The sequence below is a fragment of the Panulirus ornatus genome, chromosome 73, assembly GCF_036320965.1.
Source record: "Panulirus ornatus isolate Po-2019 chromosome 73, ASM3632096v1, whole genome shotgun sequence".
Classification (NCBI taxonomy): domain Eukaryota; kingdom Metazoa; phylum Arthropoda; class Malacostraca; order Decapoda; family Palinuridae; genus Panulirus; species Panulirus ornatus.
This window is the reverse complement of record NC_092296.1, coordinates 3,334,177-3,362,028: the sequence shown is the minus strand read 5'-3', so window position 1 is coordinate 3,362,028 and position 27,852 is coordinate 3,334,177. Positions and strand designations below refer to the sequence as shown.

Below are 27,852 nucleotides of genomic sequence, written 5' to 3'. Positions count from 1 at the left end.
CTCTGGCTCAGTTGAGTATTCCTGTTCCTATTTCTGTTACACTAAAAGGTTGGTATCAAAATATATCAAAAACTTCATACATATCTGACGGATTTAAATAAGTATATCTTGGGCAGTATGAAACAGAAAAAATGGTAGGAAAAATTAAAAAGTTGTACTAAAATAACTATATTTTTTGTAGGAAATTATACAATGTAAGACTTAGCATTTTATCACATTAGTAGTCAGCTCAGACCTAGAACAGTATAGTTTAACATGGATGTTGCTGGAAGGACAACAGGAAGCCATGTCCAGTGTACTGATCATCACTGGTGAATTGAACGATGAAGGGACCATTGGTTGAATCTGCAAATGAAAAATTATTTTAGATATAAGTTGGTATAGAAAAATCACTTGCAGCTTAGTAATCAGAAACATTTATCACTTGCACAACAAAACAGAAATACTTCTAATTTTGTCACACCTTGATATGTTCAGCACTCAGCTTTTGCAACAGAACTATATCCATCTTTGTGAAGCTATTCCATAACCCACCATCAGTTCCAAAGTAGAAATAACAAACTGACCCATCTTACACCTCAACAGCTGGGTTGCAGGTCACCTCTCCCCAAGCAAACACAAGCGCCTAAACATATATTGTACAGACCAGAATTACTCAACAAGCTTTAAGCAATTGACCTCCCTACCTTCTCAAAGGAAAATGTAAGGCTGATTGAGGATAAGGAGTTTGTAAGCACACTACACTGGCCATGTACTGATTGACATATTGTAGTGTACATGAACCGATATTTTGAAATGTCAAAGGTGGATTTATTGAAAATGAAGTGTTGATTACAAAGTGTTATCAGCTTGTCAAAGCTGGCTAGACCAGAAAAAATTAGGTATAAATTGCCAGTTGATAAAGGCCAAACCAATAACTAATTAGGTATTACTGGACTAGCTTAGTAAATACCTGTCTATATGACCTTATGAAGAAATTGTTATGTTAATCTAATCAGCTGTGAATGAACAGAATTTTTACCTATGACAGGGCCGTTGTTAGTGGGTTGTGGATTACTGGAACCATCATTCAGACGGTCTCCACACAATCTGGTCCCAGCCATGATAAGGTAATCATTAGGACATTGTATGATGCCAACACCTGCTTCACCTGCAGGTACTGCTGAAGTCACCAAGCCTGCTGAAGAGGTAGAGGAAAGGTGGCCATATCACAACAAATGGGTTAGTAATTGGGCAGCAAAAACTGTTGCAAAAGAGACAACAATACAACATTAGCTACTTACTGTTTGTGAAGAAAAATTTATGAAAAAGGAAAGGAATGCTTTCCCCACAATTTACAAAAAGTTAACACAAATTTTAGTCACAGTGTAAATATAAGTGGTTCATAAGAGGCAAATTATCCCTGTGTTTAATCTTTTAATCACACTTCTTGTAGATCTCTTCTTGTTTGGTGGTGGGGACCTTACATAGATCTACAATCTGTGCTTTTGCACCAAGTTGAATTTCTGGTGGTCTATGATGGTGGCACAGGATGCCAAAGGCTTATTTATACAACTGTTAACTTTTTCTGTTACCCTTCAATAGTGGCATGGAGAGAATGTCACAGTAGACTGCAAAGTGTAGATGCAATCAAGCACTTTTGCTCCGTAGCGATGAGGAGTTTAGCAATCCAGATGATTATCTATTTGATGATAAAAATCCATTTGATGATGATAAACTGATCTAGCTGCATCAAAGCACTATATAAATGTGGTGTTGAAAGCCAGCACATATTGGTACCAGGCTTTGTAGTGCTTGGTGATACCAGGCTTTGTAGTGCTTGGCGATACCAGGCTTTGGAGTGCATGGTGCTGTCTTGGCTTAGTGCTTCCATCAGAAGTTTTTATTTCTCCAGGGGTAAGTCAAGGCCTTTCTCACTTAATCTTCTGTTATGATGCTTTTTCATGTCATAAGAGAGAAGGTCATAAAATTTATATAAACAGTAAATTTGATTCGGTTACTTACTGGGACTAGCCTGTAAGTTGGCTATTTCAAAGGATGTATTGTTTGATGAGGGATTTTGATATACTATGGAACAAAACCCAGCTTCTTTTCGGATGCATATCACGTAATTGAGATTGTTCTGAAAAGAAGAAGTTTTGTGTTGAATTAGCTATTGATAATCTGCAAGAGTTTATGTTAAAGTAGCTATTAAACAACTGTTTATGTTTGATTTTGTTGAATAACACTAGGACTGCAATTTATGGAAAGCAAAATAACAGAATTTGGTTTCTGGTATTCTTGTTAAATGTGCTACCAGTATCTTTGTATCATCATGCTACAGACAGTATTGCACTGTATATTGTCTTTTTTTTGATTAAGTACAGCATTAAGAGGGCTAAGCAAGGCAGTGTTAAAGAATGCATCTTTTTCTTGAATGATTCAAACCCATATGGTTATCTGCAGGAACCATGGAACTTTAGCAGGTAGTCTAATGCAGACTTCCAGCTAAAGTTCCTTTTCTTCCCAAGTTTTACTTCATGTTTTGTGTACAGCCCTGTTCTTTTTATCATTGTCTGTCCTGCATCACATAGATTTTTAAACTCTCCTTTGCCCTTGGGTGTTATCTTATTCTTGTGTCCCCACATTCTTCTTTTCTGTCTCATATTATCCCTTTCTTTCATCACCTCTTGTTCATTATAGTAATTTGCCTTTTTTGGCCTTTGCAGATTTTCCCACCCTTGTCATGCACATGTCTGCTGATTCACATCTCCAGGAATTTCCCTTACAAGCAATCTGTCAATTTCACATATTCACTTTTTGTGGCTTTTTCCTTTTTCCAAAGCTTTGGCTTTATCTATGCATACTTTTCCCCTCAGGTCTAGTTTTTAAATATGCTCATTTTTTTCCATACCCTGTTCTGCTTGGATGCAAGTTTTCATGTGATGATTGAACCCATCGGTTTGCTTATGGATGGATTTTGTTTCGTTGTGCAAATATAGAAAAAGTTGATTTTGATTTTCTAAAATGATTCCATATTACTTGTTAACATTGTTTTGAAGGATGTTTGTGCATTTGGACAATTGATAGCATGCGTAAGAGCTTTATAAGAGTGATAGCAAACTGATAACGGTCATTACAAACCAGGTACTGAGCATTTTCTTCAGGATCATAGTTGAAGGAGGAGAAGGTGCCTTGCGTCCCAATGTGGTACTGTAGACAATTTGCAGGTGGACGATGGGTGCTGCTGCACTCAATCTATAGTAGAGAAATTTGGATTTTCAATAAAGAAAAAGTTCATGGTAGATTATATCAGAATATGGCTCTTGTATCTTTTCATTTACACTTGAATATGGCATTTGCAGCCTTCATATTTTTTGTGTGAGGGGTAGCTTATAGGAAGGTCCTAATATTTGTCATGTGTGTCATGGAAAGAGACAGCACAGTTGCGAATATTACCTACTCTGAAGAATTACTGGTGCTTTTGTATGGTAACTGCATCAGTAGTGTTGGCATTATGTAGTATCTATTGTTTATTCCATATTTAGGCAAAAGTAATGATTCATTTCTGAGCAAATGAAAAACAAAGGCTTTCTTACCTAGTGTGCATTTTGTGTATGTTGGTTGATGTGGCCTTTGTTTTCCTTCATTTGGTTTAAGTTTGGTGTACTGTTTGTGTTTAGCATATTGAAAAATATTAATGTAGGTTACTGTTAGTAAATCATGAATAAATCTTAATTTGGTCCCCTTCTTGGTATGGGCCTTAAAAAGTGGATACTCAGTTGATGTCAGTGTTTACCTGAGAAATTTCAATCTCCCACAGTCTCTCTAGTCCTTCCCCAACAGTAGTGATACTGAGCTCCACCGGACCAGAGACTGTATCAGCGTCGATGTACACTGTGGAAAGAATTGTATCCAATCTGCTTTATTGTTGGTATATCATCTGCCCCATCGATTAGGGTATTGTATACAGGTTATATTCATATAGTTCAACAGAGTTTACCATGTTTCCAGTTACGACAGTTTGGTTTCTGTATATAATGGGCACCATGAAGCATAGGCTTTCTTGTATATCCAATGCAAAGTATAGGTGATTATTTCTCGTAAATGGATATAGCCTTTTTGTTTATTCAAAATGGTTTCAGAAAAAAGATGTTCTCTTTATTGTAGTTTGAAAGTTGCTCTATACTCACAGTGTTGTCCAGAGTTGTTACCACAAAGTTTGGGCATGAACGCATTTATGTTTTGTCCTGATACAACAAGGTGGTCTCTCATGCAGTTACCATCTACTGGGGACTTTAGCTGTTGGATTACAAATGAGAGGTCATAGGAATTTTAGTTGAAATAAGTCATTTTTGATGGAACATTAAATGGGACTTCATCAGCATAGCTTATATCAACTTTATGTGAACAAATGGATGATTAGAAGTTAAACAGTAGGTCTAAAGCTATTGATTCAGTTTTACCTTTATATAACCCAAGAAGCATTCCTATTCAGAGAAATGAGCATAGAACAAGAGATGGGGATTTTATGATATTGTTACAAACATTTGCTTTTTAGTAATTCAGTAATAAATTCATCAGTTTATTTGCAAGTATGAGTAAGCACCTCTATCTTAGACTGATGAGGTGAATTGTATAAACTGACACAAATTTTTATGCTTTCCTATCAAACCCACCAGACTAAAGTGATGATACAGTTCATAAATTTATAAAGAAAATAAGAACTGATGTGAAAAAAGTTTAAATTCAAATATAGCCTACTTAAGGTAATGGACATCACAGTGCTCAGAACACCCCTTCAAAATGAGTAATATGAATTCTTCTGTTGTTATTGCTTTTGTGGTCAAATGAGAGAACTCTACTTTTCTCATACATGTTCCATTGGAGTCACCACATTTTTCTGAGTCATCATAGATCCAAAGAATCATTGATAAAGAAAAGGAAAAACAAGCACTATTAAACCAAATTTTAGGTTAGTTTAGAATTTGTAATATTTTGGAATAGTGGCGCTTAAAAATTATAATGTTTTAGAATATTATGGTGTGACAGTACCTTAAACTTGATGAGATCTAGTCTGATGTAGCATATGGAAGAGGATATTTTCTTGATGCGAATAGTACATGTCCCACCACTGGTGGTGACGTCTGATTTGCCTGCTGCTGGGGAAACCCAGTATGTCCTGTTGCTGCTCACCTCAGACCCACAGTTTGAGTGGTAAGCTGGAAGCACATGGTAGCATCACTTTCCAAGATCCATGATTTTATCCCAGGGCTCCGGTTATAGTTTTAAGGGCCAGGATAATGTTTCAGGGTCCAGGGAACAATCTTTAGAGTGTAGACAGTTGTGTGATTTAGGTAAGTCCCAAGGGTCAGTGCAATACAATTACAATTCCAGGATTATTACTGTGATTAAAATGAAGTACCTTACAGGCTAAGGATCCATTTTATAACTCTAACTGAGCTTAGAATACCAGCATCCAGTATAAGCAATTATTTGTGATCTTAAATATTTGTTAGATACTAGTCTCAACTTGTAAATGTAACTTTGCCATCTGTGAAAAATTATTTGTTTTGAAAGGAAAGGATGCTGACAAATCATTATTATGGAAATGTGGAAAATTAGGAAATGCCCTTAGTGTAGCAGCCAGTGTTTAGTGCTCTGGACATCAGTCAATTATAGACTTCAGTAAACTGAGAAGTTAGATACTCTCGATATGTTCCATGGAAACGGAAACAAGAGTCTGAAGAGTAATAGGTAGACAGTATGTATACTAATATTGATTTATACAGATGTGTATAATCTCCCCCATTATGGGAGTATGAGATATGCCTCGCCATCTGAGCAGACCTGCATGTTGCACTGTTTCTAGGACTAAGTGAAGTGCCATCTTGCACAGGTGTGTTTTACATATAGTACACAGTTGTGTGTGTAGTGCACACAGCTCACAGGTGTGTATAGAAATTGGACACGATACTCAGGTGAGGGTTTATTGACTAGTGAGGGTGTATGAAGGAGGAATATACTATGCCTGGTGGCTTGGTCGTCCTTACCTACGCAGCAGATGGCGTAGCTGGAGGCACAGGAGGAGGTGGGTGTTCCCCCTGACCGTCGACACTGGGCCTCCAGCATGCACATCCCCATGCGACCGTCCCCAGCATCACATTCCCCATCAACACCTGCTGTCAGCATGCGGAGGATGCGGTCCAAGGCGAGCCCTGATGGGGTCAGGGATGCAGGAGAGTCGTGATTAGTGGTGGTTCCCCTCTTAACTGGTCTTTGAGCTGCTTCAGTTAACTTTTGGTGCTCATTAGAATGTAATGTTGTGATCTGAGCACGATGGCACGACCCTTGGGTGTGATGATCTGATGCCTAAAGGTCAGGTCAAAGGCCAGGGCATCATACCCAAGGGTCATACTGTTGTGGAAAGGGGTTTAAGAGTGACAACACCTGACATGCTACTCACATCGAGATTGTCTGTCGTATACATTGTTGTACAGGAGGTCTTGTGGAGCCTGGAGCACTGCCGGATCCTCGGCCAGCGGGGTGGGCGGCGGGAGAGTGGAGGGGGATGTGGGCGGCAGGCCAGTGGGTGGTAGAGCGGCAGTGAGTGGTGTTGGCGGCCGTGCTCCTACCTGCTTCGAGCCGTGCTTACCCCTTCTAAGTGTGGTGTGGCGGGGAGGTGGATGTGGGGGCTGGGTGAGGGTGGTGGAGGGTGTGGATGATAGTAGTTGCAATGGTTGGGTGAGGGCTGTTGATGGCACCACTTGGGTCATCCCATCCTCACCCGTCACCTGCCACTGCCCCCACATGGGCCACGTCTCCCCCAGGTCCAGCACTCCCCTGTCCTCCTCCCTTCTGTCTGTCCATCCTCGCCCACTGTGGTGGTCCAGCGCCTGGAGATTAGCGGACCACTTGCTTAGGTTGCGTATCTTCCAGTGGCGTCGGGTGGTCCAGAGCCTGCCATGGTTGTGCCGTCCGCTCGCGAAGCTCCGACTCCTGGTGCGGTCGCCCCTTGAGTGGTGGTGCGGGCGGCGATGGGAGGTGGAGGAGGAGGAGGAGGCCGCCTCCACCATGCTGGGGGTGACAGACGGGTACAGCTCGAGCAGCGGGCTGTGTAGGGTGTCCAAGGGCGCCGGCACTGTGGTCGGCGGGTGGTGGTGAGGTGGAGGGGGCTGTGGTGGCGAGGCCAGCACACAACCCGCAGGCACTGTGGCCAGGAGAGGCATAACCGTCCACACGTATCTCATGATAGGCCACCTCATCACCCTACCATACACGGGCTTTAGTGACCCAGTCATCCTCACTGTCATCCCTGTTTGGGCCTGGCCTCCGCTACTCACACAGCCTCACTCTCATGTTCACTCACAACCCCACACAACAACCTCACGCCCCTGCTATGGGAACTGTGATGTATTAAGGTCTGTACCACAAGTGGTGATCCTCAAGGAGCAGCCATAAGACGCTCTTGTGTTGGAACAACAACTACTGTCTTGCAGTACATCTCTTGTTTACAGTGGCAGAGTTTGTTACTTTTACGGCCATGGGATCCCTCACTGACAATGGTTAATACGTACCTTTTTCCACTCGCCTCACTTTATAAGTCACTTGCATTACACTTCGATACTCCTGGTGGGAATATGGATAACTACTGGCTGACTTATATAAGGGAGTTCAGGTAGTATTGTCATCCCTTGAGGTACAGTCTTCAAGGAAGTCTGGCTATGCTGTAGTGAAGCACAGATTTAAGACTCCTGCCCATTGCTTCTGGAAAAAAAAAAAAATTAGGAATATGAAATATGTACATATTCATCGCTTATTGAAGTGTTCATCCAATAGGCTTTTGCTAATGGATACTACAAACATTAATGTAATGACGTCATTGTCAAAATGCATCGTAACTCAGTGTTATAGTGTAACAGGAAGTTGTGACGTGTTTCGTCACAGCCTGGGAAGATGAGGTGCCGAGTGTTACAGACTGTGCGAGTGTAAATCTTGTCACGTCACGTGTTACCACACCACTCCCATTGCGTTACTGGTTTCAGACGTCACATGCGAAATATATGCCTTTCCAAATGCAGACTCGTGCAAGCTAAGGGAGGATGAAATGTATCGAAATTATGTAAAGTTAGATATATATGTCGAGGTGGAGGAGTGCTTGTGGTTGCTTATAAATGAAACCAAATGTTTAGGTTATTTAATAATTTTTTGTCCGATAAACTTTGATGTTAACTACTTGGGAATATGGTTTTGACACCAGTATGAGCTAAACTTACTAACATATATGTGTTTTTCATCGTAGGGCAGTTGTACATCTTGTAAGTGAAGATTTGATACAGAGAGAGAGAGAGAGAGAGAGAGAGAGAGAGAGAGAGTGGTGAGAATGTAAGAGTATTCGTTGTGTTTGCATCTGGCGCTTCTGTGAGCGTCCATGTAGCCTTGGGAGTCAGAAAGTGTTCATGCTCGTGATTAATGTATATATTTTTCTCTCCTCTCTCTTGGCAGATCCCACACTCTCGGTGACAGTGTCTGATACGCTCCTCGGCCTCGAGGTAAGTGTACCACCAGTTTTTCCCTCCACAGAAGTGGATTATCTTCAAAACTTTTTTTTTTTTTTAACTTAGTGGTAACTTGATCTGGTATAAACCCCTGTGTGACGAGCGGCTGTAATCACAACTGTGGATTATATTTGTTGTTGTTTCTCAGGCCTCAGCGTCAACCAAATCCAGGTTTAAATTTGCCGATGTTCCAAAACTCTCTCCATTCCCAGTTTCATCATTACTGCTGGCCAAACGAGATGATTAGTACCTTCCCAAAAGCAATGTTGTTGTCTGTTTGACAGATGGTGGTTCCTGGTGACATGTGGCTAGTGCAACGTTATTGGGTTTTGGTAGGTCTCCTAATCACGAGGAATTGCGTGACACAGACTTGATTGATGTCTTGACCAGCAGCCTAGGATACATGACATTACGTTGGAGCCAAGGACGAAAAAATGCAATGGGTGCATGTATGGCCTTGGAATTCTTGTTTGCCCTGGGCGTTGCGTTGTATTTCCCAGAGTGAATGAACATATCGGAAGTTAATTGTTCAGTTCTTGATTTAACATTCGGACGAGTGGTGTACTTACTGACCTCTAACCTTGTGCTTGGCTCAAGGTTGAGCCACATCGTGCATATATATCGCCATAGTGTTGGCATCTCACCCGCTGCCTGCATTGTTCTGCTGTCAAGTGTTTTTAATGAGTTGCAACGCTGTCAGAACTTGCAGCCTAGCGAGACTCTCAGAACTTGCAGCCTAGCGAGACTCTCTCAGAACTTGCCGCCTAGTCAGACTCTCTCAGAACTTGCAGCCTAGCAAGACACTCAGATCTCGCAGCCTTGTGTGTCTGACTTAAACTACAGTCGAGTCCAAGCTGTTGGAATCGGTCCCAAACTTGTCAATATTTATACTCCAGCTGACGCCACCATAGCCATGGTTATAATTCCCCCGAGCACGACGGCATGATCATTGAACACGACAGTGAAAAACAGTAGATGGTTGGGTCTCACACTTGACCCCTAAGGGCTAAGTCCAAATTCATTCATGATACCCTCGAGTCGATGCCCAGGTGTTGTGCCATCATGCCCAAGGGTCGTACCGTCGTACTTAAGGGTAGCGCCTTGAGGTATTAAAACCAGTAATTACGCCCATCCTTTCCTCCTGGCTCTAGCTAGGTAACCCCAGCCAACCAGTTGCACCTGTATGGTGTCATATGGTGTTGTAAAATCAAGTGCTAACGAGCCTGCAGGTCTTATGTTCTGGCGCGCGTCACCTCCCACATACGTCTTGGTGATGGAGGTGGCGGGATATGCAGTCTCGCTGACGTTCATATGACAGTTTGAATGTACCCGTCATGTTTGAATTAGCGTGAACTTGTACATTACAGGACTTGCATACAGTCAAAGAAAATGATAATGTTTTTCCATGAAGAATTTGTCCTCTTGTCTTGAACGAATCACTAGATATTTACTGACTACAGTGATTTAGTTTTAAATTAACTTGATGCATTCAGTTAGGAGGGAACTTGTTTATTTTATACACGTATAAAGTGTTTAAACCAGATTTACTTATGTTTAAACTGAAGGTTTGTGATTAATTGAACTAGATTGGGCGCGTCGTTCTTGTAAACAGGCCAAATCACTGGATTTATTCTCTTGCAAACTTGTGTGGTTTTCATTTTAATCTTATTAGTATTTATTGAGCTGTGAATGGTTAAGCATTGCTGGATTTATCGGTTGTAAACTCTTCAGGAGTCAATAGGTTTCTGAAGACGGCATATCAGGAATAAATCGACCATTGATTTTGAAACTTCATGTTGATATGAACAACAGTAGATTAACTGGATATGTTGATCAAGAACCTGGTGATTAATCTGTAATCTAGGGATGTTATATAGTATGAAAATGACACGAGGGTGTACAATCGAAGTCAGACATTGTGGTACGACGCATGAGAAAACATGCGTAAATTCTATGTATATATACATATATATATATATAGGTCCGTGTCCATATATGAAGGTATATTGTACTGATGTGTTACAGAAGGAAATATTCTTTGTTCATAGTTTGGGTGAGCAAGTTGGTGGGTATTGTAACGTAAGCTTCGATAGGCTGCCTCGATCACGCTCGGTGTATTGATGGTTCACAGAGCAACAACGAGGGAAGGTCTGACTTGGTCGACAGGCAACACGTCATGTTCCCTGGACCGCTGCATTGGCCATCCACAGCTCTCTACAGCTAACCTTCACACAACACAAAGTGAGTCTCGCCCACTTGCAGGCGCCTGCTGCTTTGAATGCGTTCATTGTCGGGATGTGTTGCTACGCGACCGGCTGATTATCTCGCCGCTTCCTGCACTTAGAATCTACTTTTCTCGCCAGTAACATCGTCCAGCGGTTACTTTTCCCTCCACCCACTGCGCATTGTGGTTACTATTCCCTCCACCCACTGCTCATAGTGGTTATATTTCTCGCCACCCACTGCGCATAGTGGTTACTTTTCTCGCCACCCACTGCCTTTAAAACTTATGGGTTCGTTTTTGACAAGGACAGCACCGACCGCATCGGCGTTATATATATTTTTTTTCTAAATGACCAACCACCGTAACCCATCATTACCTTATGACTTGCAAGACCAAAGTTACCCTCTTAGTATCCATGTATATATGTTATTATCCCTCGCAACCATCCACAACCCGTTGCCTCTATCCTCACTTTTCTTTTATTATGACTGCGTGTGATAGCTAGCTAGTTTGCTGGGTTGCGCTAGGATGGCACATCGGTCATGCAGAGTGAGGGTGAGGTTGTGGAGTCACGCATGGTGGGGTTGGCCCAGTCAGGCAGTAGTGTGAGGGTGTTGGATGTGTGAGTGCTTTGTTCTCTCCGTGAGACCAGCTTTGCCTCGGGTGCTTGAGGCCAAGCAAGACTACTCCGTAATATAGCATAGCGTTTAGTGGTTTCTCAGATGGATTGATATAAAACACAAGTAGGGTTCAGTATATATATATATATATATATATATATATATATATATATATATATATATATATATATATATATATATATATATTCCAAGGTTATAACGAGAGTAGAGTTAGTAACAATGGCTGTGTTGAGGTCACCGGAGGACGGGTTAGTGTGTAGAAGCATTGTTTCTCACACTTACCTGCTCTGTGCACCACTCCACCACCGGGACTGGCACATGACAACGTGTTGCACGGGTAATTAGCGAGAAGATGTTGTGGAAAGTACAGCGATCAATAGTACTGGCATATAATGGCATGGGAGTATGAAAAGCCCCTATGTTTTGTTAATGGCTCATTTAGAACCGTCATGACCCTTGAGCACGGCAATTAGACCTCTGGGTATGATGGCCTAGATTTGACCTTTGACCGGACATGGTCGTTGAGTGGTTAACAGTCGGCTAGATCATCAGACCAGCACCGCTAACAACCCTGAGTTACCTGATCCTTTCCCCTGAACCTGGCCCTCTTTTCCATCTGCCACGGGCCACAGCTGGTCCCCACCAGCTGGTTGGCCCCAGCACGACATGTTGACAGATGGTGTGTGTGTTGGCGGCAGAATATGAGTGATGGGGGGGGGGGGGGGGGTTAGCGCAGTTGACCTTCACCGTGAGCGACCGGGGAGGTTGGGGGGGTTGTGATACCCTGGCAATAAAACCCTTGTTAGTTGGCACCCTCGTCTCTCCTCACCCGCCCACCGCCCCACCCCACCCCGTCCATCTGTGACATAACCAGCCATCTGGCACTCCATATGACGGGAGATGGTTGTTTCAGGTGGGCACTGGGGTCCGTGAGGAGGGAGGAAGGGGGGGGGGGTGGCATGGTGTGCAGCCTGGCTGCTGACTATGTGTGCCAGATGTGTGTATATTGCTCTTGGCACCAGGGCCTCCACCACCTGCCCACCTGACACTGTCATAAACATGATGTTTCTGTGCTTGACGAACATGTCAGTCCGCTGCCACTCTGAGCCTCATTTCATATATATATATATATATATATATATATATATATATATATATATATATGTGTGGATCAGGTGTTTGCTTTGAAGAATGTATGTGAGAAATACTTAGAAAAGCAAATGGATTTGTATGTAGCATTTATGGATCTGGAGAAGGCATATGATAGAGTTGATAGAGATGCTCTGTGGAAGGTATTAAGAATATATGGTGTGGGAGGCAAGTTGTTAGAAGCAGTGAAAAGTTTTTATCGAGGATGTAAGGCATGTGTACGTGTAGGAAGAGAGGAAAGTGATTGGTTCTCAGTGAATGTAGGTTTGCGGCAGGGGTGTGTGATGTCTCCATGGTTGTTTAATCTGTTTATGGATGGGGTTGTTAGGGAGGTGAATGCAAGAGTCCTGGAAAGAGGGGCAAGTATGAAGTCTGTTGGGGATGAGAGAGCCTGGGAAGTGAGTCAGTTGTTGTTCGCTGATGATACAGCGCTGGTGGCTGATTCATGTGAGAAACTGCAGAAGCTGGTGACTGAGTTTGGTAAAGTGTGTGGAAGAAGAAAGTTAAGAGTAAATGTGAATAAGAGCAAGGTTATTAGGTACAGTAGGGTTGAGGGTCAAGTCAATTGGGAGGTAAGTTTGAATGGAGAAAAACTGGAGGAAGTGAAGTGTTTTAGATATCTGGGAGTGGATCTGTCAGCGGATGGAACCATGGAAGCGGAAGTGGATCATAGGGTGGGGGAGGGGGCGAAAATTTTGGGAGCCATGAAAAATGTGTGGAAGTCGAGAACATTATCTCGGAAAGCAAAAATGGGTATGTTTGAAGGAATAGTGGTTCCAACAATGTTGTATGGTTGCGAGGCGTGGGCTATGGATAGAGTTGTGCGCAGGAGGATGGATGTGCTGGAAATGAGATGTTTGAGGACAATGTGTGGTGTGAGGTGGTTTGATCGAGTAAGTAACGTAAGGGTAAGAGAGATGTGTGGAAATAAAAAGAGCGTGGTTGAGAGAGCAGAAGAGGGTGTTTTGAAATGGTTTGGGCACATGGAGAGAATGAGTGAGGAAAGATTGACCAAGAGGATATATGTGTCGGAGGTGGAGGGAACGAGGAGAAGAGGGAGACCAAATTGGAGGTGGAAAGATGGAGTGAAAAAGATTTTGTGTGATCGGGGCCTGAACATGCAGGAGGGTGTAAGGAGGGCAAGGAATAGAGTGAATTGGAGCGATGTGGTATACAGGGGTTGACGTGCTGTCAGTGGAGTGAATCAGGGCATGTGAGGCGTCTGGGGTGGACCATGGAAAGCTGTGTAGGTATGTATACACGTGTGTGGACATGTGTATGTACATGTGTATGGGGGGGGGGGGGTTGGGCCATTTCTTTCGTCTGTTTCCTTGCGCTACCTCGCAGACGCGGGAGACAGCGACAAAGTATAAAAAAAAAAAAAAAAAAAAAAAAATATATATATATATATATATATATTGCTGTGGTATTGCATTAGTTATGATAATTACACAACTGGATCCTAATTGGGCTCAACCATCACTGGGTCCTAATTATAGTACGATAATTGGGCCATTGTCGTAAGTCAAGCTGTTTGATAGCGTAAACATGTCACAAGTTGTTTGACTGCGAAACATGCCATGCTGTTTGACAGCGGAGTATGTCACGCTGGGTGTTACTTTGTCATGACCCGCCGGCTGGCCCTGGCATGGCCATGGGCAGTGTAGCGAGGAAATTGTGTGTGGGCTTATTTACGGCTGCCAATTTTGTAGTTTGGTATCCAGGTCTTTATATGTTCGCGATAAGTCGCCTGCTGTTCGTTCCCCATTCGTCTTCGTTCTTATCAAGAACACCTTATGTAGTATTGTTAGTGTGTTACTGGGTATTAGATGTATAACACATCTGGTCACCCGTTCTGTCATCACACACACACACACACACACACACACACAGACACACACACACACACACAGAGCAGTTCACGGTGCGATTTGTTCAGGGCGAAGCATCTCGAGCGCCCTGATTCACTTCTGATTAAATATTTAAGTGTGTGAGTCAGGTGGTGGTGGTGGTAGGTATCCTTCCGCGTTATTTGTAGCGGTTGGTGTGAGTCATGGCCGCCAGGTGGCTTCCTGGGCAGCGGCGGCCTGTGTGTGTGTGTGTGTAAAGGACCTGAGGTTGGACATGGCAGGCTCCGCGAAGCAGAGTAGAGAGAGAGAGAGGACTGGGAACTGTACGAACTGCTGTGAAGGACGGCAGTCCGCTGTGGTGGGTAATGGTTGTTCCCGGATGTATAATGCTAGGTAATGATGGGTTGTCACAACGGCGCCCCGGGGTTGTGTTGGAATCGTATAACATCCGAGCGGCTTGCAATGTTTACCGGCAAATTCTAGCCATATCCATCAGCAACACTAAAGAAAATACCAACTAACTATACAATTTGTGAATTTTGAACTTTGTGAACTTTGAAGAAAGTCGTTAGGCCTAAGCAATACAATTTTATGAATTAATATATTAATCAAAGTGATCGTCATTGAACGCATTTGTTAAGTTACTTCATGGACAGTAGGCATACATAGATCCTGTACAGTATTTGAATAAAACTGATAAACAAAACTTTATCAAACACATCTGGCGACAAATCATTAATCACACACCACACACACACACACAAACTCGTGTATATATATATATATATATATATATATATATATATATATATATATATATATATATATATATATATATATACTTGCTTCGGCACCGAGTGAAAGTTGGCTATTATTACGGGTCACGATCTCGACACTGATCCTCGCTCACCAGAACTGTATTCCATTTCGGCACAACTCGGAATTATTTATTGTTTTCCATTTGTAGTTTTGTGTTGATTTAAGTCCCCCTCCCCCACTGCACGTAAAGATAGTAGCCTGAGTGATATATAATGGTTACGGTAAGTACTATCTATGCTTTCATTGTGGATGGGATGATTGCGATAATTATGAATATTGCTCATTAGTTGGTTTACACACCATAACCTCTTAGTTTACATTGATTATGTTTGAAAGTATATATATATATATATATATATATATATATATATATATATATATATATATATATATATTGAAGCATATGGCTGGGTCGTGGGAGGTGCGTGGTTGGCCAAGACTGGAGTGGCGGCATCGGTGGTCGGGGTCACAGAGAGGAAGGACTTCATACAGATGTGGGACGTGGCACAGTGGACGGGAACGAATGGCAAGAGAAAGTTGGTTGTTTTCATGGAAAATGAAAAAAAAAAGGAAGACAAACTTAGGAAGTGACTTTCTTGTTAAGTTTGTATAAGATCTCTTCCACATTGAACTTTCTTTTATGCTAATGTAGTTTTCCCTTATATATATATTTCTGTGTTCTGACGTCTGGTTTGACACATTATATATATATATATATATATATATATATATATATATATATATATATATATATATATATATATATATATATATATATCTTTCAAACTTCGCCATTTCCCGCATTAGCAAGGTAGCGTTAAGAACAGAGGACTGGGCCTCTGAGGGAATATCCTCACCTGGCCCCCTTCTCTGTTCCCTCTTTTGGAAAAAAAGGAAAAAAAAATTTAACTAAAGATAATAGTGAATCCTTACACTAATTCGTGAAGGGTCTTAGAAGGGCATTATGTTCTTGAATATATGTGTGATGCGAAGATGTTCTTCATAGGTTGATATGTTTGCCCGAGATGGTTTTCGTGATTGAGTGAGTGAGGGAGGGAGAGAGGGGTTTTTACATGACTTTGCTTTGCAGACGTGATGACTTACAAGTCATATTTGAGGTGTTTGCCGGGAGAGAGAAACTTCAGGAAGTGGGTTACTGCCTGCCTGCCTGCGTGGCATGGCGCCTGCCTGCCTTTATCATGGAGGGCGGGGAGGAGCAGCGTGTTGGCCGAACGTGAAGGCTTCCACCACCCACCACCCATGCTCGGTGTATGATGAAGTCGTGGGTGTTAAACCTCGAATTTCAAGTTATGCTCCGCCGTTCCTGCTCCCTGCAGGGCATTCCAGTGATCATGCTCCTACAGAGGGAGAGATACAATTCTCTGATTATGCCGCTTCCGAGGTACACAGTCATTATGCTTTTTCTGGATGGATCACTTAAGTAATTATGCTTCCGGGGATACGCACCCGCACCAGCGTACGATACTTTCCCCCGAAGTAAACATTAGCGGCAGCAAGAGTTCCGCGCTGTGTGTGTGTGTGTGTTACCACCACCGGATCACACATACTCTATGTCGGCTACTTTGCTTTCACTTCCTGACTGACTCTACAGATTACGGCTTTGTATTACGTGCATCCGGGGGAGGGGTGGGGGAAGATATTTTGTGTGTGTAGAGACACTGTCATGGTTCGCGAGGTGAATATTTTTGACGGTCGGGGAGATAGCAAGTTGAAGATTTTTTTTTTAAGCGTGTCGTTATCATCATCATCATCATCACCATGGCTTAATTGTCATAGAGCACAGCTTTCGAAGTGAGGGTTTGTGTTATGGTGATCTTATGGTATGGTGTGATGGTGGAGGAGGGAGGAGTCGAGCGTGGGAGGGAGAGTTACGCGTTCGGAGACGGAGGAGGAGACACACCCCCAGCGGCTGCATCGGAAGGCATACCTTGAATCCTCCACACGGGTCGCACAGCCGTGCTCAAGAGTCGCACCTTCTCCCCACACACCTTCCCACCCTCACCCACCACTCTAGTGTTCGTACCCTCATGCGGACGTGCGTCGTGCGGGCGTACGTTGTACGACAAGGGCGTCAAAACCCTCAGCGTACAGACACCGGCATCGGGTACCATGACCAACTTGAGACCGCGGACTCCAACCAACCCCACCCACACATACACACACACACACACACACACACACACACATCCCACTCCCCGTCCTCTCCCGACTTTCTCCGGACGCGCCCGTCCCGGTACAGGCGCGTCCGTCCTGGGACGTGCGCCATTCAAGGTCACGCGACCCAGCAGTGAGGGTAGTGACCCAGCCCAGGTCCCACATAGTCATGCTACACATGGTTGCAGAACAGTCCCGTCTGCTTAATGTAGTGGCCAGCTCCAGTTTACGTAATTTTGCTTGAAGTGTTGGGTATTTTTTGTAGTAACCTTTTTCAAAGAGAAACGGGAGATGAGTGAGGGATTTTCGTAGGTCCCCATCCGTTCTTAGCGCTACCTCACATAGGCGGGAATAGGGAAACAGGTATATATATATATATATATATATATATATATATATATATATATATATATATATATATATATATATATATATAAAATCATTGATTGCCTTTCCCGACGCAGCGAAGTGGCGTTAGGAAGAACCGAACATCGGCCTCACGTGTCACCATCCACTTTCTATCAGTAAAGTGTAATGTATGGTGGGTCACGCACGCCTCACCTCACCACTCCACCGTGGAGGCTCGTGGGTTCACGTTTTCTCTTGTGTGAGTCCCAGGTCAGTATTAGTGTGGTTGGTGCAACATGATTTTGACTGAACAGTATATACTGTTATAATAATAATGAGAATAATTTTTGATAAATGTAATAACAATGTGTGTAATAATGTGTTACTGTGTACACCAGACTGCCCCACATGTTACAATGTACGCCAAACTGCCATATATGTTTTTGTGTACACGAGAATAGCACATGTAGTACTTATTGATGATATGATACGCTGTTTAAAGAAATGTGAAGGTGAATTATCTATATTCACAAAAAGGACGATATATCGTTACTTCAAACGTGTAATTAAGGCAAGACGTTTATCAGTTAACTCAAGGTCGTATAACTGTTGTCTTTCCCCTGAGACCTTCGCTGGCCAGAATGTCGAAACCCATTGGTTTATTGAGCCGAATACCAATTACTGAACGCTGCTTGTTAAGAACGAGTCTGTTGCATTCAGAATATGTTGGATTCCTTGTTCACTTTTCCCGTCTATAAGTCAGTATTCACGGAGACCCGCTATTTAAGCGCAAGTTCCGTTGTATTTCGTAGGTTTCAGAATGTTGATTGGTATGGTATAGCCCACTTCGAATATGTCAGATCGGGCTATATCGATCACAGAAATATTACACCAAGACATCACAGAAATGAGATAAGATTCCGAGTTCATGGTCACTTAAAACTGTAACATTTGATACTTACCTCAGAAATAGTCCATAGATATTATGTATAAAACTTAAGTGTCGAACTAGTCACATGGGACAGAGGATCTCAGGATGCGAGGGTGGCGGGAGGAACACGTGTTGTATATAAACAAACGGTTGGGTTTTGCCTCGCAGGCGCTGCTCCCCGCCCAGTGTGAGGCCAACAGCTGACTACTGGCTGGCCGGAGCCGCCGTTGCTGGAGACCTGAACGCTGCCAGGTTGCTGGCCGTGTCGAGGGGGCAACTTTCCCTCGCCGTGAAGGGGTCGCCATTACCAGCCCTTGTTGTTGAACACGACCCCCGCCGGCTCGGTGACTGCGACCTACGACTTGCTTAGTGTGTTGTGCGTGGCCCACACCTACTGTTGGTGGGTACGAACTTCATCGCCATTTTGGGGCTTTTGCTGGAGAAAAGGTAACCCAACAGCCTTTTTTAAAAAAAAAAAAAAATAAAACCTGAAAAAACCAAGTGTTGAAATTGCAAGTAATGGTTAAAACGAGTATGAATGGGTTTAAGACTGAAGTTCAAGTGTTAAACCGCGATTACAGTTTGGAGTTAGACCTTATAAAGTATTTCAAATAAAGCTGAGGATTGTTTCGTAATGCTGTATCACAAGTGGGTGACAAAGGACTTCAGGTTATTGATCTGCAAGTTGAGGGCGTAAACTTCTGAGCAAATGATATTTGCAGGTCAGAAGGCAGTGTTCCATTTATTGTCAGAATGGACGAGAAGGTCTGGTAAAGGGCATTTAAGAGTGTAAAGATCACTAGGTTGAGGCAGTGATAGGAGGTCGCAAGGCTGGCTGTCAGTGGGTACTATTGAGCGAGGTGAGCCAGGCCTTCACATTTGCTGTATTTCTTCTGGCCGTAATTCTGGAAGTAATTGTTATTAATGTATTTTTGTCAATTCTGTGCTACAGTGATATCGTGAGGTAAGTAAACGATGGACCATTATTGCTCATGTGGATACGTTAAGTTTGCCAGAAGGAGACTAGATTCTTTATATATAGATCTAAGGGATCTAAATTGATTAATGGGTGGAGTCGGAAATAGAGAGGTGTATTCATGCGTCGCAGAGGACAGTTTACCCGGAGAAAGTTGTGGCGTTGTTGCCATTTCAAATACATCTCGAATAACTTCTGCTTAGCATATGTATCTGGAAATTTGTAAGACCACGTACTAAAGTACCAGTGCATCAACATTTTAATGTACATAGAAATACATACCGTATTGTCTCTGATCTCATGAATTGTAGAATAACAGAGAATAACTGTGTGTACAAGCCGCGGGGGGGGGACGTGATTCCGTAAAATTGTGAGTTGGGAAGAGTTGGGGGAAAGTGGCCGTAATATCCATAGTTCGTGAAGCGGTTAGTCTTGCTTTCGGTCTCACCGAGCCTCACGGGAAGTGGAGACCGAATTCTCACCTCTGTGATACCTGAAACAATTTTTGATTGTGAAGAGGTCTTTATGGTATTAGTGATTTACGTGGAAGAAGTCTAGAGTGGGGAGAAATACTAGGGGCTGCCGCCCTTTCTAACTTACGCTTTGCTAACTTGTCTTCCCTCTGCTTTGTACATAGTAAGGTATTCTCATTTCCGTCTATTGAACTAGAGATTAATACCAAGAATCAGCAGTTGGGGGCGTGTGATCTAACCTATGTGATGACCCACTTAGACACCAGGCCAGGCACAGTTCCTGCACAGCTGCAAAACCAGTAGTCTCCTTTTTAAGATCATGTAATAGAATAGCTACCTTGTTGCGAGGTGAAATGTCAACACCGCCGCCACCACGGGTTTTTCCTTGTAAGACTGGTTGCCGCAGTCGGGGTTGGTGTGTACTGTGGCCACATATATCAGCGGGTCTGGGACCTACCTGTATATATCCAAGTCGTCTGTGCTAGGTTGACTCCCGTGCAGTACGTAGAGTGTAGGGAACATGCTACTGTTTACAGACATTCTGCGTTTCGTTCTACTGGAAGCAGCAGCAGCATCAGTGTCTCCTTATGTGCCACAGAGAACGTTCTGTGTCACCAGGTACCAGGTGCTGGCGTATTATTAATTTTTCCCAGAATCAGGTCACGGTGGAGTTTGGAACGACCCATGTTTTCTTATCTCGCTCGTAATACCAGAGTCCGGTTCTTCGTTGTCGCTGGAAGCCAGCACGTCCGTCGGTGTCGCTAGCAAGATAGGTTACGAAGTGTGTTCCATGTATAGCACTATGTGACATTTAGTCATAGGACGCTCCTTAAAACTGAACGTATACTAAATATTCTTTGAATAACATTGTTTTTCCGCGTCTTGACTGTCAGGAAACTGAGGGAATATATATATATATATATATATATATATATATATATATATATATATATATATATATATATATATATATATGCACAGTCACCACTGGAAAGAGAAAATAAAAACCGTTTTTTATTTTCTCTTCCCATTGGTGATTGTGCATATATCTCTTCACGGTGAAGTGAAGGTTTTGCATATATATATATATATATATATATATATATATATATATATATATATATATATATATATATATATATTACATGGACATAAATGGCTATTCCTATTTATACATGTTCATTAATTTTCTCATAATTTCGAAAGAGGAATATTATTTGAATATTGAAATGTGTCGGCGTAGTACATTATGTAATGTACGCAGTCGTGACGTACTCATGGATGTACACATCCATGTGCTGTGTACGAAAGGTGAAATAGTACATGGAGATAGTAGTACATGTAGTACATGGAGTGTGTTGCTAGTGTGTTAGATGGCCATTATTTTATATCACGACGATACAATAGTCTCCCTTGAAATGTCTTGCATGTCATTTTTTTCTTGGAAGAAAATGGGAGACGAGCGAGCACGACGGTACGACCCATTTGAGCGTCTCCTGGGCACGACGGTACGACACATTTTTTTTGGGGGGGGGTGGGTGGGGTATGGTGGCCTGACCTCTAGGGCCTGACCTCTGAGCGTAAGGTCAAAGGTCAGACCACCATACCCTGAGGACCGTGCCTTCATGCACAAGGGCTATGTGGAGCACCTGAGTGACGTTGCCACATGACGACGTGTCGGGTCATGCAAATGTGGCAATTTCATCCTCTCTCTCTCTCTCTCTCTCTCTCTCTCTCTCTCTCTCTCTCTCTCTCTCTCTCTCTCTCTCGTGCATATAATGTTTTGCGAAATTCATATGGACAGATTTCGTGTTCTGAATGTGTGTAGGTTTCCTGCCTTGCTATCTTGTCTCGTGAGTGACTCTCCGACTTCATCACGCACGCACGCACGCACGCACATGTGTGTGTGTGTGTGTGTGTGTGTGTGTGTACAGGGAGGGGGGGGGACCTCTAGGGCTTCAAGGCTGCGATACAGTCAGAAGCAGGAGCGAGGAATTCCTGGACATCATGATTGCACTCCCTTTCGTCAGCTGACGATGATCATCCCTCACCACACACAGGCGGGAGACTAGCAACACACACACACACACACACACACACACACACGTGCGTGCGTGCGTGCACGTGAACAGTTCCTCGCGTGAACCATGGCGTCACACACTGCCTCCAGGTTTTGACAGACCTGGAGCTGATGTCATCATCGGGACTAAGACAAGTGGACGTCCATTTTCTCTCTGTTACAACAGCATGTTACTGAGGAGGGGGGGGGGGGGGAGGGGGACTGGCTTATCTGGGGAGGGTGTTGCCTGAGCTGGGGGAGTGGAGCGGATCGTGGCACCACGGATCTATGTATACCTTCGGTACCATGGTTCGTATCCACCGTGAGATCATCTTTCCTCTCCCTGCATTGCAAGTCGTGTTTTAGCCTCTATTCTTGTTGAGCTGTGTGTGTGTGTGTGTGTGTGTGTGTGTGTGTGTCCCCGCCACTGAGGCTTGCCCGACCCGAGGCACCGCGTTTGATCGCTGCTTCCCACTTTTTTTCTGTGTAGGGGGGGGACCTGCCACACGAGGATTGACCGTTAGGTTGCCTCTCTTTCCCTCGCCCGTGACTGGACTTGAGCCACCAGACACATAGCTTTTCCCATCATTGTGTAACCTTAACCTTTGTACACTTGAGGTTCAGGTCTGCACACACCTGCGGAGGCCAGGTTTAAAGTCTTTCCTGTATAGGATGGTCTTGCCCGAAGAAAACGAGTTCCATTTTGCAACGCGGCTTTGGATTTCGTGTGTGTGTGTCTCGTGTGGAGTTGCAGTTGGGGGGGTTCTGTAGTGATGTGGGTGGTGGGGAGGAGCAGCTGTGGGCGCCGTTGTGGGATGGTAAGTGGGATTCGTGTACCGCTGGCGTGGTGTATGCCCCCCCGCCTGTGGGTCGGCCATCTTGCTTCGCCTCCTCCACTGGTCGTCTCTGGGGGTGTTGGTGTCCGGGGTGTTGTGTAGGGGTCAGAGGCGAGGATCAAGGATCATGATTGAAGGAGGAACCTTGGCGTACCACCAGACTCTGGTGCCTCGGCCTGCCAAGAATGTCGGTTCTCGGCCACCACCTGCCCGCACGGGGCCTGGCCTCACCCCTGCCACCACCTGCCCGCACGGGGCCTGGCCTCACCCCTGCCACCACCTGCCCGCACGGGGCCTGGCCTCACCCCTGCCACCACCTGCCCGCACGGGGCCTGGCCTCACCCCTGCCACCACCTGCCCTGGCCTGGTGGCCTCACCCCTGTCGTCAGTGTGAGCCTCCCAGATCGAGTGATCCCGTCAGCCCAGGCGCGCGACGTGTCGCACCTCCGACCATGGAACGTTCCTGTGATCCTCTGTGCTGGTCTTAAAAAAAAAGGGGGTCGGGCTGTTTACCCAGCTATGGCTGTGTGGTTTCCCTCTCAGACGTGGTGAGAGAACGCGACGTAGCCATCACGATGTAGTGAGATCCACGTCGCAAGTGGGTGTTGAGGCAGCGACGTGCCATCGCTCAAGCTGTGTTGGTCGAGCGAGACGTGATACGAGTGAAGGGGAAAATGTGTGTGTGTGTGTGTGTGTGTGTGTGTGTGTGTGTTTCCCTCGATGGTATGATCTGTGGTTAACGAAATCTTACGTTATAGCTGTAGCGACGCGTTGTACCGTTACGGTCAGGGCTGCACACCGGAAATGATGGCGGAATTGTGAGACACGTGGAGGCCCTCCCCCCCCCCCTTGCACCAGCTGTGGCCGCTAGTGACACGAAGAAAATATCCAGCAATATTTAGACATGAGAAGCGGGGTTGTGGGGGGCCCACAGCCTGGCTGCCCGGGGGCAGGCGGCCTGCGTGTGGGGGAGGCATTGTTGGCACCCCGCGTCGCCACTAGGTTGGGAAGGAGAGGGGGGGGGGGGGGGGGAGGGGACTCCCGCCGCATACCGCCTGCTTCCCCTCACAGTTAAATGGAACGAAGGACAGCATACACTAGCCATCTTATACGTGTACGACGTGTGTCTTTAAGCACGCACGCGCGTGTGTCACATAGATGAACTGCGACGGGATACGTTCTTGTCGCACTGCGCTTACGTCACATTGATCCCTATTACGTCACATTGATCCCCATTACGTCACATTGATCCCTATTACGTCGCATTGATCCCCAATCCCCATGACGTCACATTGATCTCTATTACGTCACATTGATCCCTATACGTCACCAGTTGATGATGGTGGTGGCGTTGATGGCGTCCGCTGGTGCTTGCTTCATCAGCCTCAGAAATGGCTGTGCTTGGCCCTCGGTGGGTTGGGGGGGAGGTGAGCCAGGGCTGTGGGGACTTGAGGGAAAGGGGGTAACCAGCAGTAAACAAAGCAACGCCGGGGTCAGGCAAGGTGACTGGAATGCGTGTGTGTGTGTGGAGGATGAAGGGCAAGGCCCCCCTGTGGGAAAGAAGAAATATAAGGGTCTTCCCTCCATGTTTCTCTCTCTCTCTCTCTCTCTCTCTCTCTCTCTCTCTCTCTCTCTCTCTCTCTCTCTCTCTCTCTCTCTCTCTCTCCCTCAGGGGGAAGGGAAGGGGAAAGTGTGTTGGAATGATGAAGGGTTACGCCACCTTGAGCAAGCTTCGTTAGGCTGACCACAGGATGGGCTGGGGAATGCATTAGTAACCTGACGACTTCCAGAACCCTCTGGAAAACGTATTGTGGCTGGAAACCCCAGTGTGACTCTCTGGGGGTGATCTTCAGACTCAGCGGCTCGTGTTGGCTTCGCATCATCTCTGGGGATCTCGTGTCTCTCCTGGTCTCTCTTTGGGGGATGTTGCTGTCCCCGGGGATGGGACACTCACTCTCTGGGCGGTAGTATTGCCCCTGGGGCTAAGATTTTCTCTGGGGTTGGTGCTATCCCAGGTGCAGAACTCTGGGGGGTAAGTGGTCTGTTTTGGATATGGCTCTGTTCTTTGAGGCGGGACTCCTTCCGTCTCTCTGGGGTGGCTACAGGTGTGGGCCAACAGAGAGAGTGTCGGTTGTGAGAGGATGCGCCCTTTGACCTTCCAGAAGGGGCACGAACCGGGGATCCGCAGTGAACGCACGCCCCTAGGTCACCAGCAGAGCGACGGCTCTCGCTGTGATGTGGTCCTGTGTGTGGTGCCAGACCTACCCTGGCTGGTCCTTCCAGATTCTTCTGTCGTCTTTCCAGTTCTCTTTCTAGTTCTTCTCTGGTCCTTCCAGATTCTTATGTAGCCTTTCCAGTCCCCTTGTCTTTCCAGTCCTCTTGTCTTTCCAGTTCCTCTCTGGTCTTTCCAGTTCTCTTGTCTTTCCAGTTCCTCTCTGGTCTTTCCAGTTCTCTTGTCTTTCCAGTTCCTCTCCGGTCTTTCCAGTCCTCTTGTCTTTCCAGTTCCTCTCTGGTCTTTCCAGTTCTCTTGTCTTTCCAGTTCTTCTCTGGTCTTTTCAGTTCTCTTTCTAGTTCTTCTCTGGTCCTTCCAGATTCTTATGTAGCCTTTCCAGTCTCCGGTCTTTCCAGTCCTCTTGTCTTTCCAGTTCCTCTCTGGTCTTTCCAGTTCTTCTTTGGTCTTTCCACTTTTACTCTACTCTTTGATACGATTTTATTTCACGCGTGACCAATCGAGGCAGACTCTCTCTCTCTCTCTCTCTCTCTCTCTCTCTCTCTCTCTCTCTCTCTCTCTCATTGGCCTTTTTTTTTTCTCCTTTGTTCTTTTTAGTTGTGTTTCTCGAGGTGAGCTGGTCTCATCTACAGGGGTCGGTGGTGGAGGGGTGGTTGGGGCAAAGTTGGGATACCCTTGTTGACCTCGCCAGAAATAACATGTTTTTCCCCAGTGGTTCCCCCATGTCGTGGTATACAGTGGCGTATTCTTTCCAGTGTTGCGCGACTGGGTTGGACCTCGTCCCAATCGTAGATGAGGTAGTGGGGTTACGTACCTTAAATACCACTTGTCTGTTATATAAGGTAGTGAGGGTATGCACCTTAAATACCACTTGTACCTTAGATAAGGTATTGAGGGTATGTACCTGAAATGCCACTTGTCCCTTATATAAGGTAGTGGGGTTACGTACCTTAAATACCAGTTGTCCCTGAGATAAGGTAGTGAGGGTATGTACCTAAAATATCGCAAGGGATGAGCCGGGCCATGGCTGAGGGCACCCATAGATGTGGTGTGGACTTTCTCTCTCACGCTCTGTCTGTGGACCTGGTCTGTACTTTCCATCTCAACTGGAGGGACCGGTTGACTGCGCTCTGGACTCCCGTGGTCGAGGGTGTTCAAGTGTTGGTTGGGTGCGTTCTGTGGTGGGAGGTACTCGGGTGGTAGTGTTGGTTGGGTGCTGTTGCTCTCTCTCTCTCTCTCTCTCTCTCTCGTACCGGGGGATGCTCCGCCAGGACGAGTGATGCTGGAAGGTGACCCAGAAATCATGTGGTTCTTGCGCCTCTCCGCTTGGGCCCCTCCACGGCAGGCTGAGTGGTGGTGAGGATTCTCGGGTGCTGCTCGTCTTGCGCCTGGGGCGTGTGTTGAGGGGAAGGGGAGGGGAGGGGATGGTGGTTAGAGGGGGTTGTCGGTGGTGTTGAGGGGAAGGGGGTGGGGTAGAGGAGGTTGTCGAGGGGGTGAGAGGTGGTGGCGTTGACGACAAGGCTGTGGAAGTGTTAGTTAGGACGACAAGATGCGACAGGGTTCCGACGGGATGCGATAAGACTTGACGGGATGCGACAGCGTCTGGTGGCTCTTGCTGCCATCATGCGCCTCTCCCGTTAACTACAGTAGCCTTTCTGGATACAGTCGCTGTATAGGGGTGTATGTCGACGCTGTCTTCCTATGGTGCCATGACGACCATTTCGGTGGCAGTGTCGGTACGTCCCCCACCCCCCCATAGTGAGTATCATGGTGCATCCGTTGTTGTCTACCGACCATGATGTTGTCAATATGACCCTCACAATCTCCCAGAACAACGGATGTCATTGTTCATAAGGCAAGGAGGAGGATGGTTCACCTTTGTTATGATAGTTGGGTCAGGGAATCACTTGAGAGTGTTTGAACTGCTGCCCAGTTAATCACTGCTGGCATTACCCTCTTAACCTGTCAGTTGTTAGTAGGATGTTCCTTCCTGGTTGTTAGAGTTTGATTTTGATTATTAGCTAGTTATTTAGTTCTGGAACTGCCAACATTACCCTTCTGTTCTGAAGGAAGATCTGGCTCCCCAGGAGTTGTCATGAATAGTGTCGAGTGTTGTGAGGTGTGGTGCCTGGCGCTGCGTGTCTCCGGTTGTGGCGGTCCTACTCCTCCTCCCCGCCTCTGTAGTCCTACGGTTCCTGTAGTCTACTGTATTATTCCCCGAGGGTGTTGAGATGAGACGTGGTGTTGAGGTGTTGCTGTCCGGCAGCGTTGAGGAGGAGGGACGACGTGTGACCTTGTTGACATGTTGTCTGGCCGTTGTTTATCCGGTGTTGAGAAATGGTTCAAGGTGGGGCGGCCGTGTGAAGTCCACCCCTCCTACCCGTCCTCCACCACTTCCCTCGCTCCTCACACATCTTAAGACAGTCATCCGTCCGTGACACGCCTCTGTTTCTCCCCACGTGAGGGGACGGCTTGGTCGACCCGCTCACCTCGCCTCACCTCACCTTTAACAGAGGGAGAGAAAGTTCCACAAATAATTACCGGGGAACACATCAGATGGCGTAGTCCGTGCCTGGTTCTTACGGTCGATGATACCATTGCTCA

At 45.4% G+C, this 27,852-nt stretch overlaps 2 protein-coding genes across 7 annotated transcripts in view; one reads left to right on the top strand and one right to left on the bottom strand.

The window, feature by feature from the left end:
* Positions 1–27,852, top strand: part of BORCS5 (BLOC-1 related complex subunit 5) — a 47,377-nt gene that overhangs the window by 4,289 nt on the left and 15,236 nt on the right. For both annotated transcript variants that reach the window (XM_071661372.1, XM_071661371.1), the window contains one exon: positions 8,485–8,531. The gene's annotated coding sequence lies outside the window, so the exon portion shown is untranslated. The remainder of the gene's footprint in view (positions 1–8,484; positions 8,532–27,852) is intronic.
* On the bottom strand, positions 153–19,025 carry LOC139748324 (uncharacterized). Of its 5 annotated transcripts, none has more exons than XM_071661365.1 (10): positions 18,706–19,024; positions 6,446–7,746; positions 6,033–6,197; positions 5,035–5,201; positions 4,173–4,281; positions 3,779–3,876; positions 3,124–3,237; positions 2,005–2,122; positions 1,022–1,177; positions 153–345 (listed from the first exon to the last, which is right to left on the bottom strand). In XM_071661365.1, exons 2-10 carry the CDS (start codon positions 7,290–7,292, stop codon positions 251–253), a joined length of 1,869 nt encoding a protein of 622 aa, XP_071517466.1. In that variant the 5' UTR covers positions 7,293–7,746; positions 18,706–19,024; the 3' UTR covers positions 153–250. The 5 variants fall into 5 exon arrangements, with proteins under 5 accessions (XP_071517466.1, XP_071517468.1, XP_071517464.1 ...); XM_071661363.1 differs by having other exon boundaries at positions 154–345; positions 1,022–1,180; positions 18,706–19,022; XM_071661364.1 differs by having other exon boundaries at positions 154–345; positions 1,022–1,180; positions 6,446–7,743; positions 18,706–19,022.